The 22,123-nt window shown below is 38.5% G+C and overlaps 2 protein-coding genes across 11 annotated transcripts in view; both read left to right on the top strand.

Annotated features, from left to right (window-relative positions):
- The window catches only part of LOC105225932 (lysosomal thioesterase PPT2 homolog), a 183,209-nt gene that overhangs the window by 70,401 nt on the left and 90,685 nt on the right, over positions 1–22,123 (top strand). The window lies entirely within an intron of this gene.
- Positions 11,862–17,434, top strand: LOC125775469 (uncharacterized). Its single transcript, XM_049446116.1, has 2 exons — positions 11,862–15,219; positions 15,277–17,434. The coding sequence occupies exons 1-2, from the start codon at positions 14,739–14,741 to the stop codon at positions 15,627–15,629; spliced, it is 834 nt and encodes a 277-aa protein (XP_049302073.1). The 5' UTR covers positions 11,862–14,738; the 3' UTR covers positions 15,630–17,434.

The following is a 22,123-nucleotide window of genomic DNA, read 5'->3' as shown; positions in this document are numbered from 1 at the left end:
CAAGTCCCGAGTGCGACGACTGTTTGTTTGATGACAGGAGATATTTCGTCTTGCCCTCGTTCACTGCCAGACCCATTTCTTTTGCTTCCTTGTCCAGTCTGGAGAAAGCTGAACTAACGGCGCGGGTGTTGAGGCCGATGATATCAATATCATCGGCATACGCCAGCAGTTGTACACTCTTATAGAAGATGGTACCTTCTCTGTTGAGTTCTGCAGCTCGAACTATTTTCTCCAGAAGCAGGTTGAAAAAGTCGCACGATAGGGAATCACCTTGTCTGAAACCTCGTTTGGTATCGAACGGCTCGGAGAGGTTCTTCCCGATCCTGACGCAGTTTTTCGTGTTGCTCAACGTCAGTTTACACAGCCGTATTAGTTTTGCGGGGATACCAAATTCAGACATCGCGGCATAAAGACAGCTCCTTTTCGTGCTGTCGAAAGCAGCTTTGAAATCGACGAATAGGTGGTGAGTGTCGATTCTCCTTTCACGGGTCTTTTCCAAGATTTGGCGCATGGTGAATATCTGGTCGGTTGTTGATTTACCAGGTCTGAAGCCACACTGATAAGGTCCAATCAGTTTGTTGACGGTGGGCTTTAATCTTTCACACAATACGCTCGACAGAACCTTATATGCGATGTTGAGGAGGCTTATCCCACGGTAGTTGGCGCAGATTGTGTGGCCTCATTTTTTATGGGTCGGGCAGAGCACACTTAGATTCCAATCGTTGGGCATGCTTTCGTCCGACCATATTTTACAAAGAAGTTGATGCATGCTCCTTATCAGTTCTTCGCCGCCGTGTTTGAATAGCTCGACCGGCAATCCATCGGCCCCTGCCGCTTTGTTGTTTTTCAGGCGGGCAATTGCTATTCGAACTTTTTCATGATCGGGCAATGGAACGTCTGCTCCATCATCATCGATTGGGGTATCGGGTTCGCCTTCTCCTGGTGTTGTGCGTTCACTGCCATTCAGCAGGCTGGAGAAGTGTTCCCTCCATAATTTAAGTATGCTCTGGGCATCGGTGGCTAGATCACCTTAGGGGGTTCTACAGGAGTATGCTCCGGTCTTGAAACCTTCTATAAGCCGCCGCATCTTTTCGTAGAATTTTCGAGCATTACCCCTGTCACGCATTTCGGCCTCTTTCTTCTTCTGTCTGCAAATGCGTCTCGCTTCCCTCTTCAACTCTCGGTATCTATCCCATCCCGCACGTGTTGTGGTCGATCGTAACGTTGCGAGGTAGGCAGCCTGTTTTCTCTCCGCTGCGACACGGCACTCCTCGTCGTACCAGCTGTTTTTTTGCACTTTCCGAAAACCAATGGTTTCGGTTGCAGCTGTACGTAAGGAGTTTAAAATGCCGTCCCACAGTTCCCTTATACCGAGTTGTTGACGAGTGCTCTCAGAGAGCAGGAGTGCAAGCCGAGTAAAGAATCGTTCGGCTGTATGTTGTGATTGCAGCTTCTCGACGTCGAACCTTCCTTGTGTTTGTTGGCGTGCGTTTTTTGCTGCACAGAGGCGGGTGCGAATCTTAGCTGCAACAAGATAGTGGTCCGAGTCGATGTTAGGACCTCGGAGCGCACGCACATCTAACACACTGGAGACGTGTCTTCCGTCTATCACAACATGATCGATCTGGTTGGTAGTTTTTCGATCCGGAGACAGCCAGGTAGCTTGATGGATCTTCTTATGCTGGAATCTAGTACTACAGATAACCATATTTCGGGCCCCGGCGAAGTCGATCAGCCTCAACCCATTTGGGGAAGTTTCCTCGTGGAGGCTGAATTTACCGACCGTAGTATCAAAGATACCTTCTTTTCCCACCCTGGCGTTGAAGTCGCCAAGCACGATTTTTACATCGTGACGGGGGCATCTCACATAAGTGCGCTCCAAGCACTCATAAAAGGCATCTTTGGTCACATCGTCCTTCTCTTCCGTCGGGGCGTGGGCGCAAATAAGCGATATGTTGAAGAACCTCGCTTTGATGCGGATTGTGGCTAGACGTTCATTCACCGCAGTGAATGATAGTACTCGGCGACGGAGTCTCTCTCCTACCACGAATCCCACACCAAACCTGCGCTCCTTTATATGGCCACTGCAGTAAATGTCACAAGGACCTACTCGTCTCTGTCCTTGTCCCGTCCATCGCATTTCTTGGACGGCGGTGATGTCAGCCTTTGTTTTTACGAGGACATCAACCAGCTGGGCAGTGGCACCTTCCCAGTTAAGGGACCGGACATTCCAGGTGCATGCCCTCAATTCGTAATCCTTATTTCGTTTGCCATGGTCGTCATCAAAAGGGGGGTCTCTCATCCGAGGCTGGTTATGACTATTCACTGGGGGTGTTTTTTTACGTGGCGGGTCCCAAACCCAGCGCACAACCCTATGCAGGGGATGTTTCGCCTTCTCACTTTAGCTCGCCTTCAAACGGATGTTCTTAGGCTACCCAGAAGATACTTGGTCAAAGACCGGAAGTCGTGAGTTGCTTGAGTCATATGTAAAAGAATCGTTTCTGGCCACTCCCAAGTGAATGGCAATCAGAGAACTTTCCTCACTTGCGTGAACTTCTACACATGACTCCATCTTCCATGTTACCGCATTTAGCTCCCGGAAATCGATACATAATCTGTCCTCCCCATTTTGTTTACGCACCAACACAATTGGTGAAGCGTACAATGAGGAAGACCTGCGAATTATCCCTAGCTGTAGCAACTCTTCAATAATACCCTCTACTACACGTTGTTTTGGAATGGGGATACCATACGGCTTTTTCGAAATTGGCCTCGGTGACGTTACCTGGATATCCATTTTGAACCGCTTCCATTTCCCTAACTCAATTAGCTTTTCTCCAAAACAATGTGCGTACGTATTTAACAACTCAAGTAGTTCTTGCTCAACCCTAAACTGCAACTCACTCCCTACGTCGATGTCACTTCATTCAATTGCCATTATCCTACACGTACCTCCCTCAATTACCACCTTTCCCTTTGACAGTATGTCAATACCAATTATGGCGTCATAATCCATTACGTCATCATTTATAACAAATAAATCAACTAAACGCGTGACCTTATGAAATTTTACTTTCACCGACACCTTTTCCCTGCAAACTATCTCACCTCCCGCAAAACCAATCAGCTTTTCAAAACATGTTGATGTACTTTCACCACACTTCCCTACAAATGAACGCTTAACAAGCGACCTGCCGCTACCCGAGTCAATGAGTGCACTGCAGCTGACATACTTTTGACCAATAATAATGACATCCTTACGGAGTTCTGTTCATTTTTTACTAGGAACAATTTTGTTTACTGATGCACCACTGTTTTCTGTCACTTCAATGCACTCGTCACTCACTATCTGATTTACATGCTCAGTTCGGTTCGCTTCACTAAATTTATTTCTTGGTTTCTTGCAATTTCGGGCGATATGCCCCCTTTCCCTACAATTATAGCAAATAGGCCCAATACCATTTCTATTTGATTCGACCACAGCAGTTGGCATTTGCTGTGGAACCCGCATTGAAACAAATTCATTTGACCTACCATAGCGACTCTTATTAATGATCGATATATTCAATATTGATTGCAACAAATCTGCACATTTTGCAAATCGCATTGCGCTTAATGTCTTGAGCAAGTTATCATCACTCAACCCATTAATCGTATATTGAATTATCGAACAGTCATCGATTCCATCGCGACGACCCATTGCGAGCATTTTGTAATAAAATTCGATAACACTTTCCCCTCTTCCTATTGTTGCGTTCATTAGCCGAATATGAGCGTCGGCAGAATTTCGTACATAAGGGAAATCAGTTAGGAATATACTCACAAACTCATGCCATTCGCGGAACACAGGCTGTGCGTCAGCCCACCGTTTTGCTACACCCTTGAGCTTACTGAGAATGGAGAATATCAGCAACGCGACCTCCCAACCATACAAGTTTCTCAGCTGCTCGACTCTCTCGATGAATTGTACAGATGAATAGATGTTGTCGCATGGATCGAACTCTGGCAACACTGATGCTACTTCGTTAGGTGAATAAACGCGTCTTGCCACCGATGAACTCGCTGCTTCTTCTGCTCTCAAACATGGAGGGTACAGCAACGGCACTGCTCTGTTCATGTACGCAGACGGCGCCGTTAGATGATGTGCTCTGGCGTAATCACCTGATTGTGTTGTTGCATACGACTGCGCAGCGAACGTTGTTTGTACGGGCATCCCAAACTGTTGCTATGAATACTGTTGTGTTAGTGGAGTACTCGGTTGCCCTGGTGACAAAGAGAATATCGGCGGCGGCGCTGACCGCATATGTGGCTGCGGCGGCAGCGCGTACGATGTACATGGTGAAATGTGCGCCTCGCATAACGGTACGTTGCTAGCGTGTAAAGATGTGCCGGCGTCTGGAACATTCGGCATCGTTGGACGAAGAGGCTCTTCGCAACTGTGCGGCCAGTGACTCCACAACACTACACAGATTACTGACCTGCACTTCCAATTGCGTCCTGACCCTACCGTCGCCCCTCGACGGCTCCTCCTGACCATCATCTCTCCTGGAGACACCTGCTGTATCCACTGGAATCAAGGACTCTATGACTGGTCTAACCGTATCCCCGCTCAGTTCCTGGAGTCTGGCCACTAAAATAATAATTGCCTTTTTGACTGATTTATTGATGGCGATACAATTCGCCTCTTTCAACTCAACTTTACAATTAATATCTTAAACTGCTTGTTTCTAACTCTAAACTTACAAAACTAGTCTGCTTTAGATGTCAGTGTTGTTGCCACGAACGAGGTGCATAAAAGGGCTCGGCTTAACTGCCGTAAGCGTGGGTGTATTTTTATCATAGTCCCGATATTTTGGCGCATCAGCAACAAGAAAATGTTGAGAGCGTTGGTACGCTGTTGTCAAGTGCAATTGCTTACGCTGATGAATAATGTATGTGTGTTGGTGCGCAGCTGCCGGTAAAAAACTAGCCTGCATTATCTCTATGTTGTTGCAGCATAAAGAGCTTGGGTTGGCTACCGTAAGCGTGGGTGCATTTTTTATAATATGTAGTCCGTCGCGTCGAAAACATGAAAAGATCGAGAGCGTTGGTACGCAGTTGTCAAGCCCATTTGATTACGCTGGTGATCATGACCATAATGCGGATGATGATGTATGTATGAATGTGCGCCAATGTCGGTGACTTAACCCAGCATACGTGACAGGAGGAACGACTCTGTTAACTTACATAAGTATTTTGAAATGGTTAGAAAAAAAACACAACACAACGTAATTTAATAGAACTAGGTGTATGTAAACTTTATTGATTCACTTAACGTGAAAATATAAATATCCTTTTTAGTTAAGTACCATATTTTCTTAATTGAAATTTAAATTTAAAAATCGATTTCCTATTCATTGTTAAACTTATAGTAGAACTAGCGAATTCCGCTCCGTCTTTCCTTAGTTACCGCCCGTAGTAAACAAAATTTGATCCCGTAGTTGCAACGTAAAAATCAGCTGTTCTAGTTTGCTTTGCTTTGAACAATGTTGCCATTGCTCAATACGCACATATAGTTATGTACACATCTAACTTTTCAATTATAATTTTTCATAATAAAAAATATCAAAACTGAAATCTAACTATAAAAAATAGTTTATATATTTATAAATAATAGCATTGTTAGATTAAAAAAAATTCATACATATTGAAGACAATTTTTATAATTGCTACAACAATGCGATCTGCAGATGTAGACATTGCTCCTTTAAGGAATTATTATTTACCTATTATCATTGTAGTTAATGCAAGAGTGGTTCGCGGTCATATGGTTCTTAAGGTTGACCAGAGCTTGCTTGTAGCGGAGAGAAATATCCGCATATGGTGATTTAGAAGTGATGAATGTTTCTGATATTGAGGTGCCTGGTACCGACTTGGTCATTTGCTAAAATTAAGGATAAAGCAAATAGTAATAGCTATGATAGTCTGTGATTGCGTGTCAATACTAGTAGCCAAATAAGCTATCATAACGACAGGCAATTTTATTATGCGTCAAGTGCTTCTTCCTTGATATTTTTTTTGTTTGCTTGCTATTTACAACAGCAAAAAGTAGCAGACCAGACAACTCGCCAATAGAATTTTTCAGTTAAATCAAGTTTCGTATTAATAAAGTCGACTCTAGTACACTTAATTTAGTGAAGATGGCATTTATTCAAAGCTTTGGGGAGTTCGAATGTACAACAGCAGAAACGGAGTTAGATCGCCCAAATAACAGTTTTTGACTAAGTAAAATTTTGGCGGATTCCGGTAACATACTGTGAGCGTCAAAAATAAGTAAACAGCAGTTCTATCAATATTAAAGTGTTTATAACAACGCAGTCTTTAATGCAACAATAAAAAGTTGTATTACAGAATTCAAGGCTTATATTATAAGAGCTTAACTTAGAATAAATAATAAACAAAAATTAAACACAGCCAAAAATAATTCACATAAACTAAAAATACTCTCGTTTTTTCGCGTCAAAAAAAGTAAACAGAGTTCTGTAAAGTTAAAATCTATGTACGTAAACTAAATTAATATTCATTCTGGTATTTTGTTTACTTTCCTTTGGACTTCTGTACATCACTTATTTTTCTGGGCATGTATTCTGCAAAATTTTTTTGTAAATTCTGGAGAGATTTTGCTCCATTCTTCAATCAAAGCCTTATTTAGGTCGTCCTTGCTTGAAATGTCCTTCTGTCTGATTTTTCGGTCAAGGTGCTCCTACAGATGCTCGATATGATTAATGTCTGGGGTCTGAAGAGGGTTATCCAGAGTTTTGGTGTTTGATATAACAGCCACTCACTTACAAATTTGGACTTGTGTTTAGGATCGTTGTCCTGTTGAAAGATCCAGTTTCCTGATAGGCCTAATTTTTCAATGCTTTGAGCAACATTTTTTTTTTTTATTGTTGAAATTATCCAATGTGTTAATCGTGGACTCAATAAAAACCAAATTCTCTACACCAGATGCTGTCATACAGCCCCAGACCATAGGCGATCCTCCACCGTGCTTTACGGTGTGGGTAACACACTTATCAGTAAAGGCTTTATTTTTGGATCTCCAAATTTTGGGAAACTTTTTCGATTCAAATATTTCGAATTTGCTTTTGTCTGTATAAAAAATGTTTTCCCAGAAATTTTCAGCCTGATTTAAATACTTTTTTGCAAATTTCAAGTTCATCTGTTATTCGCTTTTGATGTATAGGCCATTTGGCGTGGTACTCGTTCATGCAAACCGCTTTTGTGCAAAGTTCTCCTGATTGTACTGGCACTTACTGGTTTACCTAATGTCTCCGCTATATCTTTTGATATTTGAGCAGCGTTTGAAGCTGGATTTGTTTTTACTTCCCGTACTATTTATCGCGCTTCAGTGTCAGTAAGGCGCTTTGGTCGGCTCGGCCGTGACAAATTTTCAACTGTCTGATGTGTACCATGTTTATTAATATTTTTTTTATTGTGCAATAGTGTCCTCTAACTATTTCTCCGATTTCGCGCAAAGATTTATCTTTTTTGTGCAAATCTAATATGAGTTTTTAACCGTTTCAGTGGTCGTTCGCTTGCTCATTACAAATATTGATATTTTAGCGACTTAACCTCAAAAAAAACATAATGATATAAAAAATATGTTTTACTGCACTTAATCTCTTGAATAATAACGGTTTCCAAAGGATTTTTGGCGCTTCCCCGAAATAAGTATTAAAAACAAACAACGGTTGTTGCTACTGTTTACTTTTTTTTGACGCGAAAAAACGAGAGTATTTTTAGTTTATGTGAATTATTTTTGGCTGTGTTTAATTTTTGTTTATTATTTATACTAAGTTAAACTCTTATAATATTAGCCTTGAATTCTGTAATACAACTTTTTATTGTTGCATTAAAGACTGCGTTGTTATAAACACTTTAATATTGATAGAACTGCTGTTTACTTAGTTTTGACGCTCACAGTAGAACTAACAGCCAAAACTGAATATAATGTGTTTCAAATTCTTTCTCAATATTATATTGATATATGAAATAATTACAATAATCAATATAATATATAGCAAAGCAAGCATAATTATATTGATATACAAAATTAAGACGGTCCTTGGTTTATCTCTTAGTTGTTAACTAACACTAATTACATAGATAAATTGAAACATCACATAATCAATCAGTTTTGAAAAGGTTTATGACCAATTACCGCTGTTCAATTGTCGTCCGTTGGCCTATGTTGCCTAAATTTTTCTACCAATTGCTTAAAGCTCAGAATTCGTTAAATTGCGTAATATAACTTTTGAACCATGTTTTTAAAGATAGAAAACACTAATTACCGTCATATTCAGTGCAATGTATTTCCGTGTTGCTTTTAATGCTTTTAAGTTCCTATACTGGTATTTACTTTAAAAATGCCATTTTCAATGTACTCGTATATGAAGAACTATACTCCATTGCATCATCTTTGAATAGATACGTAGAAACAGAGAAATCATTTTGTTAAGAAATTTGATGCTTTCTGGAATTTGCATTTCCTACAATGATGGAATCAAATTGGCAAGCTATCTACCCTGCCAGCCACGGTTAACCACTTTTCTCAAATATTTCAATACAATTACACATTTTTTCTCTATGCACTAACACCAACGGCATTTCAAACTCCTTACGTACAGCTGCAACCGAAACCATTGGTTTTCGGAAAGTGCAAAAGAACAGCTGGTACGACGAGGAGAGCCGTGTCGCAGCGGAGAGAAAACAGGCTGCCTACCTCGCAACGTTACGATCGACCACAACACGTGCGGGATGGGATAGATACCGAGAGTTGAAGAGGGAAGCGAGAGCATGCCCAACTATTGAAATTTAAGTGTGCTATGCCCAATCCATAAAAAAGGAGACCCCACACTCTGCGCCAACTACCGTGGGATAAGCCTCCTCAACATCGCGTACAAGGTTCTATCGAGCGTATTGTGTGAAAGATTAAAGCCCACCGTCAACAAACTGATTGGACCTTATCAGTGTGGCTTCAGACCTGGTAAATCAACAACCGACCAGATATTCACCATGCGCCATATCTTGGAAAAGACCCGTGAAATGAGAATCGACACTCACCACCTATTCGTCGATTTCAAAGCTGCTTTCGACAGCACGAAAAGGAGCTGTCTTTATGCCGCGATGTCTGAATTTGGTATCCCCGCAAAACTAATACGGCTGTGTAAACTGAGGTTGAGCAACACGAAAAGCTCCATCAGGATCGGGAAGAACCTCTCCGAGCTGTTCGATACCAAACGAGGTTTCAGACAAGGCGACTCTCTATCGTGCGACTTTTTTAATCTGCTGCTGGAGAAAATAGTTCGAGCTGCAGAACTCAACAGAGAAGGTACCATCTTCTATAAGAGTGTACAACTGCTGGCGTATGCCGATGATATTGATATCATCGGCCTCAACACCCGCGCCGTTAGTTCTGCTTTCTCCAGACTGGACAAGGAAGCAAAAGAAATGGGTCTGGCCGTGAACGAGGGCAAGACGAAATATCTCCTGTCATCAAACAGACAGTCGTCGCACTCGCGACTTGGCACACACGTCACTGTTGACAGTCATAACTTTGAAGTTGTAGATAATTTCGTCTATCTTGGAACCAGTGTAAACACCACCAACAATGTCAGCCTGGAAATCCAACGCAGGATTACTCTTGCCAACAGGTGCTACTTCGGACTGAGTAGGCAATTGAAAAGTAAAGTCCTCTCTCGACGAACAAAAACCAAACTCTATAAGTCGCTCATAATTCCCGTCCTGCTATATGGAGCAGAGGCTTGGACGATGACAACAACCGATGAGTCGACGTTGCGAGTTTTCGAGAGAAAAGTTCTGCGGAAGATTTATGGTCCTTTGCGCGTTGGCCACGGCGAATATCGCATTCGATGGAACGATGAGCTGTACGAGATATGCGACGACATTGACATAGTTCAGCGAATTAAAAACAGCGACTACGCTGGCTAGGTCATGTTGTCCGGATGGATGAAAACACTCCAGCTTTGAAAGTATTCGACGCAGTACCCGCCGCGGGAAGCAGAGGAAGAGGAAGACCTCCACTCCGGTGAAAGGACCAAGTGGATAAGGACCTGGCCTCGCTTGGAATATCCAAATGGCGCCACGTAGCGAAGAGAAGAAACGACTGGCGCGCTGTTGTTGACTCGGCTATAATCGCGTAAGCGGTGTCTACGCCAGTAAAGAAGAAGAAGAGTAACACCAACGCACATGTTCGCGTTAGTTTTTTGTTTACCTAGATGCGATGAAAAAAAGTTATCTCATTTCTTGATTTATATGAATGAGTGCGACTGAAAAGGGGCCATCCATAAATTATGTCACACCTTGAAGGGGGGGGGAGGGTATCATTCAGAAGTGACATTGTGTGACAAGGGGCAGGGGGGGTCAAACGCTTTGTGACATCACATTTCAAAATTTGTGATGTACAAACGTGGAATTTATAGGTAAACAAAAAATATTAAGCATTTATAAACACAAACTTTGTTTTTAATACTTAAGTTGTAACCAAGCTTTTTACTGCGCCTGCTTCTTACAAGTATAACTTGCTGAGGTATACTCGCCGTGTCCAGGGTTCGTTACAATAAATTTGTAAACATTGGGGCTCTTCTGCGAATCGTACTTTATTTTATTTTATATTCTAATTTTAATCAATGTTACAAAATTGTTCCCGCGTTATTGTTTCAGCTTCACAACATTTTAAATATTTTCATTTAGATGCAATTTACGAGTATATAGCTACAAATGCCCCAGGAAGGAGTGCATTTAACAGAGTTGAACGATGCATTGCACCTCTCAGTCGCGAACTTACTGGTGTACTATTAAATCATGATGATTTTGGGTCACATCTTGATTCAAGTAATCGAACTACTGACTTAGATCTAGAAAAACGAAACTTCGAAAGTGCGGGCAATGTGTTGGCTGACATTTGGAGCAAGTTAGTCATTGATAATTTTCCAGTCGCTGCTGAATGTGTTGCTTCCACTGTTACTAGACTGGATATTGGACAGGCTATGATGTTGAAAAATAATGCTACTTGGTATGCTGATCACATACGTGAGTCACAATATTTTTTACAAATAGTTAAATGTGAAACTATTGCATGTTGCGGTGTAAGACGTTGTAGTCTTTGGAAATTATTAAGAGAAGGATATTTACCACCACCTGTGTTAATTAAACAGACATCAGAAGGTTATGGAGTCACAGGGAGTGATGACAACGATGCTAAGTTTGCTCCATTATTACTACAGATATTATTAAATCTCCAAGCATCATTCCATCTGAAAAATATTCCATATGATAGTTATTGCCCTAGTGTCGAGTCACACTTGTTCAAAAGATCGTGTAGCATATGTGGCCTATATTTTTCTTCATATTAAGCCGCCAATCAACACAAACAATCACAAGAGCTGTTACCTATCGCGAAAATTCGTCCTCAAAGAATTGCGGCTGGACGTGTCCGAGAGATTTTCTGTTTAATGAATGATGACGATGCTTTATGGATGGAAGAAGACGATTTTGATACGAAAGATGTCTCTGACATCCAAATTCAGAACGAAATGGAGTGGATCAAAAGTCCGTGGGCACAAGATGATTAAGTTTTGTATTCTTAATTAGCATATTTAAGTATCTATTATTTCTTGACTAGTCATTCGTTGTGTATGTACTTTAATATTTAACTAAATATTGATTTTATTAAAGATTATTCAATAAATATAAGAATAAATAGAATAACCCCTTTTTTTTGATAAATCCATAAATTTGGAAAATGTGTGACGTCACGAAAGGGGGGGGGGGGGGATAGTTCAAAATGTGACAACTTGTGACAAGGAGGGGGGGAGGGGTTAAAAATTCCTTAAATTCGTGTGACGTAATTTATGGATGGCCCCAAAAACATACTTGTCAATAGTGCCAAAAGAAAATCCCAAAAAGGGTAATAAAAAATGATTGAAAGACGTATGTCATTCGCGCGTGTACAATAATAAGTAATAAGGTAAGTGAATGAAATTTATGTATTTTTTTTTTACACATGCAAATAATGACTTCATTGAATTCAATTGGAAATAGCAGCAGCTGCAAATATAAATTGTTAAGACAGTATGTGAAAATAAGTGTGTGTTGTTTGAAATTGGACTGCGCAGTCCAATATAATACGCGATGCATACAAATGTGTTTTATGTGTATAAGGCGGCCTGCACAATCCAATATATGTAATATGTGAAAACAAATGTTTGATAATAATATTTATCTTTACTTTGAGATTCTGTTAATATTTTTTATTTAATTAATCTTTTCTTTCAGTTATTAGTAATTTTTTTAGTGAATGTATTTGTATTTCTGTAAAAATTGTATATTAATAAAGAAGAAATAAAAACATTATTCAAAAAATAAATTTGAAATGTTAATTTAGAATTCTTAAAATTGCGTGAGGGGAACTCACTACTTTTTTCACTAATTTGTGGTCTTGGAAACCTCGTGTTTCACTAGTTATTCACCACTTTTGGCTGGCAGGGTATACATTAATTTTAGAGAACAAATGTACCTTCATATGTATGATGGCAAGAATATTGAACACTTTCCAATAAATTTGAATAATGATAAATATTATATTATTGGAGTAAAAAGTCCAATAACGCCAAATTATACAACGTATCGCTTTGCAATATTTTACGTTGAATTATATCGATACTTTCCAGTAGTTTCTTTTCGTTATCCCGCTTGTAAATGTTGTGTTAGATGGCTGATTCCTCAGCATTGCGGAAGATCATACTTAGACAGTTATGTAAGGGACTTGTAAAGCCAGAAGAAAGTTCTGTAGTTGGATATTAGTTATCGGCAAAACGCTCTGAGCTTATCACTAATTACCGCATGAATTTCGACCCCAGCTATAAATTTCTCTACTGATAAAGAGATGGCGCTAAATCAAAGTCGCACAAGGAGACTTCGAATAAATCTTCGGTGATGAGATTAAAAAGTGTCATTTTTATATGGTGAAATCCTGCTAAATCGATCAGATTAGTGAAATAATCTACTCAACAGCCTAAATCTTGTGATTCAGTATCGGTGGGGACATTGTATTTTTTGACAGATTTGAAGTCCACTGCCTCCTTTGCGTTTACATCATCAGAGGCAAGCAGTTTTATATTGCTAATTAAATTATGTGCAAGTATATTAAAAAAAAAAAAAAAATTATAATATTTTTATCCATTTTTTCAATATTCTTAACTTTTTCGCACACTTTTTCCGCTTTTTCCGTTAAATTTATATTGATTTTCCAAAAATACCAAAATTTCTATTAATAATTTATCTTAATCATTTTTATTTCACTTTTTTTAATAAACGAACAAATTTCACTATCAGCTAAGGAATTGTCAAATCGTGTTAAATTACAAAATATTGAATAAAAAATGGACATTGGAAGAAAAAGTCGGGCTGGGATTTAGAATAGCATCCCCGGCTTTCGGGGATAAAATGGGTGTTGTTGGAAAGGTGACGTTCTCCAGATCACGAAAATATATACATTTAGTTGCCGCTGACTTATAGTTTTAAAGATATTTGCATTTAAATGTGAAAAATTGACAACTTTTACTTTGATATTTTGTTTATTGTGAATAACTTTTTCACTTATATTATGCACTTTTCACTTACTAACACCTCACTATAACGTTTTTGCATATTTATTTTATTAATATTTATTGAAATTAAAGCTTTATTTCAATTATTTTATTTTAGTTAAATTCACTTCATTTACACAACAAGAATAGGGTTGCATACTAGCAAAAAATTGGTATTGCCATATCTGCGTAGTTGTCAACAAAAGAAAATAAGCAAAAACTTTATACCCCAAATAAATAAACGGAAAACGCAACAATCTTAAGCAATTTTTTACAAAAGAAAAAAGTTGCAGAATGGAGTTTTACGCGAAAAAACTCTGAGCAAAAATTGTATACCCCAAATACATAAACGGAAAACGCAACAATCTTAAGCAATTTTTTATAAAAGAAAAAAGTTGCAGAATGGAGTTTTACGCGAAAAAACTCTGAGCAAAAATTTTATACCCCAAATACATAAACGGAAAACGCAACAATCTTAAGCAATTTTTTATAAAGGAAAAAAGTTGCAGAATGGAGTTTTACGCGAAAGAATTTTGAACACCCCGGTGTTCAAATTGGCCAGGTTTATTTTTTTTTGAAGCGCGGCCGAAGGCCGCCAGTACAGAAAGGTGTTCTACGCGAAGGAACTCTGAACTGCCGACCTTCGGCCGCGCTTCAAAAAAAAATAACCCTGGCCGATCCAACACCGGGGATTCAAAAAACTAGAATAATTTTTTAAAGCTTGGATAAAAAATGTAATACCGTGAAGGGTATAACTCCCTTTTTAACACTTTATTTTCTTTAACGGGAATAATTCTAGCAGCAATTGTACTGTTAGTTTTCAAACTAAGTACTTTTTTTCTTTTTTGTTTCGCAATTAGCAAGTTTAGCAAGTGTGGTTAGTGATTTTTAAATATTTTTAATTTTCTCAATTTGGTTTTTAATAAAAAGAAAAAAATTAAAAAATGTTTCCACAACGATCAGGTATGTTATCAAATATTTCTAAATTTTTAAATTTTTAATTAAGTATTCTCTGTAGATTTCGAACAACCTTCCTCCAGCCGCGGTGCCCGTAAAAGTGTTCTTACCGTTGCAGAACTTAAAAAAATGTGGAACATTACCAAAGTTGTAGCGACGTTTAGCACTAGGGAGGACTGCATTGCCTTTGCAGAAAAAGAGGGCTTAATTTTAGACAATAAATTGTGCCGCAAGCATAAGACACCCATGATCCCCACTCTATCGGGTAATAATACGGTAGGGTCTTTTAGATGCCGAAGAGGTAGTTGCCGTTCCCTGCCTGCTGTATCTAGGGCCAAAGGCACTTGGTTTGAGAATGCAAAGATACCATTGCCTCAGATATTTTATCTGATGTTCGCATATGCGTCTCATTGGTGCCAGACCGAAGTCAGAAAAAATAGCTTTATAGCTATTTTGTCAACAGCCACAATATGCGATTGGTACAGTTATTGCCGAGAGGCCGTTGTGTTGTACCAAATAGACCACGAAGAGGCTGTGGGGAAAATTGGCGGTCCCGGAAAAGTTGTACAAATCGATGAAAGCAAGTTTGGAAAACGAAAATACAACAAAGGTAATAACTCTTATATATATAAAATTTTACGTACTAACTTATTTTATCATATTTCAGGTAGGAGAGTTGAAGGTCATTGGGTACTGGGCATGGTAGAGGATGGGAGCGAGGATTTGAAATTGACAGTGTGTCCCGAGAATGTACGATCTGCTGAGGTGCTCATACCTATTATCAAGAAGCACGTGGCGGAAGGGTCAATTATATGTACAGACTATTGGAGGGCATATAATTGCCTTTCCGATCATGGGTATGAGCACCGAAGGGTCAATCAAAGTGATCCGGAAAATCCCTTTGTCGCCCCAGACGGGACACACACTCAAAGAATTGAGTCACAATGGCGTGTGATCAAGAGATTCTTTTTAAAGGACAATTTCTCAAACCAACAAAACTTTGCTGATTTGATAATTTAGTATCTGTGGCGTACAACCATAAGAAGAAACCGTGAAGACCCTTTTGAAAAGCTTTTACAAGCAATAAAGCATACATATAAACCTTAAATTTGTTTTTGCTTTTATTTATGACAATATATTTTTTATATTAAAATTTTTATAGGTATTTAGGGTATAATGATTTTGCTTATTTTCTTTTTCTGACAACTACGCAGATATGGCAATACCACTTTTTTGCTAGTATGCAACCCTATTCTTGTTGTGTAAATGAAGTGAATTTAACTAAAATAAAATAATTGAAATAAAGCTTTATTTTCAATAAATATTAATAAAATAAATATGCAAAAACGTTATAGTGAAGTGTTAGTAAGTGAAAAGTGCATAATATAAGTGAAAAAGTTATTCACAATAAACAAAATATCAAAGTAAAAGTTGTCAATTTTTCACATTTAAATGCAAATATCTTTAAAACTATAAGTCAGCGGCAACTGAATGTATATATTTTCGTGATCTGGAGAACGTCACCTTTCCAACGACACCCATTTTATCCCCGAAAGCCGGGGATGCTATTCTAAATTTTACCCAAAAGTCGCACTTGCAATTATGGCTACACTTTTTTTGTGTAGTCGAATCTTTAGGTAATAACACATATTATTTAATGGTGGGTAGGTTGATGATTTTGGGTGACCTTCCTGAAATTTGTCGTGGAGTAATGTAAGACGTCGATTTAATTCACCATGCTAACGATAAATGCAGATTCTTGATAGAGTTTTATCGTAAACAATTTAATTAAGTTTATCCCTCTTGATGCGTTAATCCACGTCGAAAGTTGTAAAAAATAATCGGTCGAATTTGTTCGCTGTTTAATTCTATTTTTTGGTCAAGATGCATATTTTAAGTTAGCAACACAAATAGCGCCTGTATGTCAAAACATTTTGAGTATGCATATCATCAAAAATGCCAAACTTTACAATAAAATTGTGAGTTTTCAGATTGCAACACTAGTGTATATACCAATCTCAAGATAATCCTTAAAACGTATGAATTTTTAAAAACCATTTGGAAACAATTATGTAAACTTGTGCGAAAGTTGTTCTTATGGATCCTGCTACCCCTTTTGAACACTATTGTGCCTAATGGCCGATTCACTTTGACGAATCGCATATTAACAACAAAATATGTCAGAATGAACTTTTTGCTTTCTTTACTTCTCATTAATAAAAATGACGACTTTTGTTTAGCAAAACTTAAAAGGATAAAAGTTGCCCAACATTTTGCTTAGATGTAATTGAACTCATATTAAAACCTTTTGTGTCAAAGCAAAAGTCTGAAATAAAGCGAAGCGAAAGTTCTATGTGAATCAACCCTAAATCTTTTCAAGGTTTTCTTTAGTATAAAGTAGCGTTAATTTATTGCCTACATTTGTATTGTCATGGTGCGGCCGTATTTTCAGATGATTCAATGCTTAGGCTTGCAAGGTTAGTGCAGGAATCGTGGAAACTTTAGTATACCATCCCACGATTTCAGGGTTAAAAGTGATATGGTTGAATAGGGCTGATGCTCCAGATTAAGAAAATATATAGTTGTTGTCGCTGCAAACTTATAGTTTTCGAGATATTTGGATTTAAAGCAGAAAATTTTGCAAATTTTATCTTGCAATTTCTCGATTTCTAGTAATTATTTATTTCATCATGCACTTTTTATGCACTTATACTTCATAACATTGTTTCTACATATTTATTTTTTAGTAATTATTTAGTTGTTTGCTTAAAATAAGCATTTTATATTTTACACAATTTTCATTCCATGCACAATAACAAAAATATTCCGTGTTTACAGATATTAAGTGTTGCAGTGTGGATATAAAAACTCAAACGCAGAAAACAAATACGATCTGAAATAAATTTTCCATTGTAATAAAAAAAGTTTAAGGCTTATAAGTATGTTTAATCTAATAATTTAATAAAAGGATCATAATGATTATTTGCAATACAACAAAGGTAAAACAGGGTAAACATTCCCCGCGTCCCACTTCTTTCTTTTTTTGAGTAAAACTCCTTTTTGGCGTTGGCGGCCTGTCCGATCAAAAATCATGATGTATGAAGAAAAGGGGCAATGATTTATGTATTTGGGGTATAATCTTATTTTTTATTCATTTTTATTCGTTTGATAAATGTGTATTTATGGCATCACTTATTATCTGTCAACACGTCGCGAAACGGGAAGCCATCCCGCTATTTGCCGCCACGTCGTAACCGTTACGTCGCCAAACGGGACACCTTCCCGCTTATTAGTCGCCATCGTCATAGGTATTGCATTGCCACCGGGAAGCCATCAATCTATTAGCCGCCAAAATTGTAGTCGCCAACGAGTCGCCACCCCGCTATTCATCGCTAACATTATAACGCTTATATTGCCAAATTGCCGATCATATTTTTCTGTAACATTTTCCTTCAAACCGCCGTATATTAACAATGGAAAACTCAACTAGAAAGATTATGCGAATTCAACAACAAGACAGCCTTAGTAAGTCAGTTTCAATTGAAGATCAAATATTGGATAATAATGATGTGGATAACGGATCCAATCATCAAGGTAGTGCGTCAACTAACTCTAGCGCGTCTACTAAAGTTACAATAGAAAGTCAGCAACAAATGCTCGTTGCCATGCAAAAGCAGATCAATGCCCTGAGTAACCAGCTGCGAGGTACCCAGTTAAAGTTGAAGGAAAGTGAACGTCAATGTGAACTTCTGAAGTCCACGATACGCGTAGAGGACGGATCAAGGTCAAATTCCATCGCGACCTCAGTGGATCCCGTTGTAGATACCGCTATACAACCTGCAGCAGTCTCAACGCAGACAACAACGTACTCGCAGAATAGTGTACAGTCAAGTGCATCATACAATTACTCGAATTTTGAAAACAATCAACGTCTACAAAGATGTTTAAAGGGTGAGGCTAGAGAGACAGTGCACTCACTCCTAATTCATCCGGATAATGTTCCTGCCGTTATGGACACTTTGCGATTTCGATTCGGCCGTCCAGAATTACTTATCAAATGTCAGCTGCGCCAAGTATGGGAGATGCCACACATATATGAAACCGCCATCGACAAAATCATTCCTTTCTCAGTCAAAGTAAAAAACCTAGCCGTGTTCCTACAATGTTTGATATTGTAGTTTGATGAAATCGACTTTTCCGACTGTTGTGCGTTTCGCAGTTCATTCGGAGAATGGCTAAAGAGTGTTTTTCAACCCAGAGAATACAGTACAGCCAGCGGAAACACTTCCAACAACAAAATTTACAATGACGAGTTTTTTCTCAACTTGCGTCAGTGATTCGTTTGTGAGAACATTGCTCTATTTGGAAATGCCTTGATATTATGCATGGAATGCATCACCGAAGAAATAGGTACGCAGAAAGCAAGGCCAACCGATAGATTAACATCCAGGTGTGTTCTCAACTAATTCCTTAAGACGAATTTACATAATCCACCCAAAAAACTACGATTGCTAATACCTTCGGTTGCTATTAATAAATGTACGTCGTTCAGTTTGATTTGAGTCATTGCGCACACTTTTCGCGATGGTCATTTCTACATATCAGCCTTCAAATCCGCGTCAACAATGGAACACGAACAAAAGTACATTGCTGAAGACATTTTACATCGTATTCGTTAAGAATTGGAAATAGGCAAATTTCGGTTCCAGTGGTTTAATATCAATTCCACGTTCCTTTTGTCAATTCACTTCAACGAAATATGAACTCATCACGAATGTTTATGCCAAATTGGCCAAATTATCGTAACTACGATTGCATGGGTGCGCGCTAATTATACGTGGCGTTTTCCCGAGTTGGAAAACCATCTTCTCTGTACATTTACGCACCGGAACAGAAACCAAAAAATTTTGCTTATCAAACTGCGTTACATTGAAAAAAATTTAGAAAAATCGAAAATAAATGATTTTTAACACAACGTAAATTCAACTTTTTTTTCATTTCAAAACACATAATTTCACGCAGGACAACGCATGTTGTCACGGCATCACGCGTGAATGGCTGAACCGCTTTGACTGATTTTTTTTTTGTAGTTTTCTAATACTCTGTACAAGGTTCTTATGGAAAAAAATATTAAGAAAATCTCTCAGAAAGATTGAAAAATATATGTACATTTCATCTTATATATAAAAATGAATCGCAAAATATGTTGGTAAGCGCATAACTCAAAAACGCCTGGACAAATTTTGCCAATTCTTTTTTTAAAATGTTCGTTGAGGCTCAAGGATGGTTATTACGTCAAGAAAACCCCGAATAATTGCCGGAAAACCCTTAAAAACAGCCCTTTTCTTTTTCCCATACAAACGAATGATTGTTTGTTTATTAGTAACGCTAAGGGAACGACTGAACCAATCTTGATGAAATTTTCTGAGAACGTTCTGTGTGGATCGGGGAAGGTTTAGAAATAAGAAAACCTGTATGCTTTTCGTGAGGAAAAGTCGGAAAATTGGACGATTCCAAAAAGCTAATTTTTTCCATACAAATTTTTTTTGTTTTGTTTTTCAATTATTTGAATCGCTCAAATTTGTCGTTTGCTTCAAAAATTTTTTGAAATTATTCAGTGAAAATGTTATGTGTGTTACACACAAAGTGATCAATTACAGATTGAAATTTGTAATATCGGTCGGTGTTCTTTTTGGCATCAACATAAGCACATTAGCAGCGCAAGGTACTTGACTGAGTACTCCCAAGATGCGATGACATACGGTTCGAGGTCAATCAGAAAGCGATCGTCACGATGTCACATCAAGACTTTTCAAGCAACAGCTTCGATGGACTTTATTTAGAAGCAACGTATATACATATGTTGCGATTAGATACTAGATGTACTCTGTTGAGTGGCAAAAGAGAGGTTTGCCCCACGCACACATTCCTTTTTGGATGGTGGTTACACCAGATCAAATTGATGAAGTCATTTCTGCTGAAATTCCTGATGCAGAGAAAGATCCAGTATTATACGAAGTGGTGGAAACCATTATGGTTCATGGGCCTTGCGGATACCACAATCCCACTTCGATTTGTATGTCTGACAATAAATCCACTAAACACTATCCACGTGCTTTTCTTTCGGAAACACAAACAAGAAATGATGGCTGTACTGTACTGTACTTTATCGGCGTTGCTCACCAGACGACAATGGCAGAACATTCAGCTTTCAATTTAGAAGAGTGAATATCGAAGTTGACATCACACGGATCGTACTATATTCACCAATATTGTCTAATTCATATCAATGTTGACTATTGCAGTTTGGTGTAATCAATAAAATACGTTTGTAAGTACATCAACAAAAGAAGCAATATGGCGGTTATTGGTCTTGAACGTTACGGTTGATACGTGAACTGCACTAAAGCACTTTGTAGTGCTTTCCGACTGTTGTGCGTCTCGCAGTTAATTTGGAGAATGGCCAAAGAGTGTATTTCAACCCAGGGAAAACAGTACAGCCAATGGAAACACCGCCAGCAACAAAATTAACATTTACGATTTTTTGCTCAATTTTCGTCAGTGATCCGTTTGCGAGGACATTCGGAAATACCTCGATATTATGCATGGAATGCATCGTTGAAGAAATAATTACGCAGAAAGCAAGGCCAACCAGTAAATGGACATCCAGGTGTGTTATCAATTAATGCATTAAGATGAATTTACACAATCCAGCCGAAAAACGACGATTGTTTCTACCTTCGGTTGCTATTGATAAATGTACGCGTATGTATGAATACGTATGTGAATTATACGGTGTGTGCAACTTTTTGAGAAGCAAGCCAGCAATTACAATTGCTGGAAAATTAATCACTAGAATGAAAATGACGTTCGCACACTTTTCACGATAATCATTTCGACATATCAGCCTCCAAATCCGCGTCTATTATGGGATACGAACAAAAATGACATTGCCGAAGACATTTTACATCTAAAAATTGAATATGGATAAATTCCGGTTGATACTTCCGGTGGTTTGATATCAATTCCATCTGCCGTTTATCGATTCACGAAAGATGAACTCATCAAGAATGTTTATCCGAACATTGGCCAAATTATCTTAACTACGATTTCTTGAGTGCACATGCAATGGTAGCTGCCCAAAATACCGATGTTGATGACAAATTCCGGGAGAATTGCGCTCATACAAATCGATCGATCGTCTTGACAATGAAGACGACGCCGTGAATTATCCAGTGGAGTTTCTAAATTCTTTGGAGGGGCTTTGTATGCTACCGCATCATTTGCGTCTCAAAGTTGGATCTGTCGTTATTATGCTTCGCAATCTACAAGCGCCGAAACTGTGTAATGGAACCCGACTGATTGTGACGCAGCTATCGAATACAAGGGGGCAGAATGCTTGATTCTACGAATTTGTTTGAGTTCTCACGATTTGCCATTTCAGTTCAAACGGATTCCGTTTCCAGTAAAAATAGCATTTGAGATGACAATCATCAGGACACAAGGATAGTCGC

The sequence above is a fragment of the Bactrocera dorsalis genome, chromosome 1, assembly GCF_023373825.1.
Source record: "Bactrocera dorsalis isolate Fly_Bdor chromosome 1, ASM2337382v1, whole genome shotgun sequence".
Taxonomy (NCBI): domain Eukaryota; kingdom Metazoa; phylum Arthropoda; class Insecta; order Diptera; family Tephritidae; genus Bactrocera; species Bactrocera dorsalis.
This window is presented reverse-complemented; position numbering and strand designations above follow the sequence as displayed.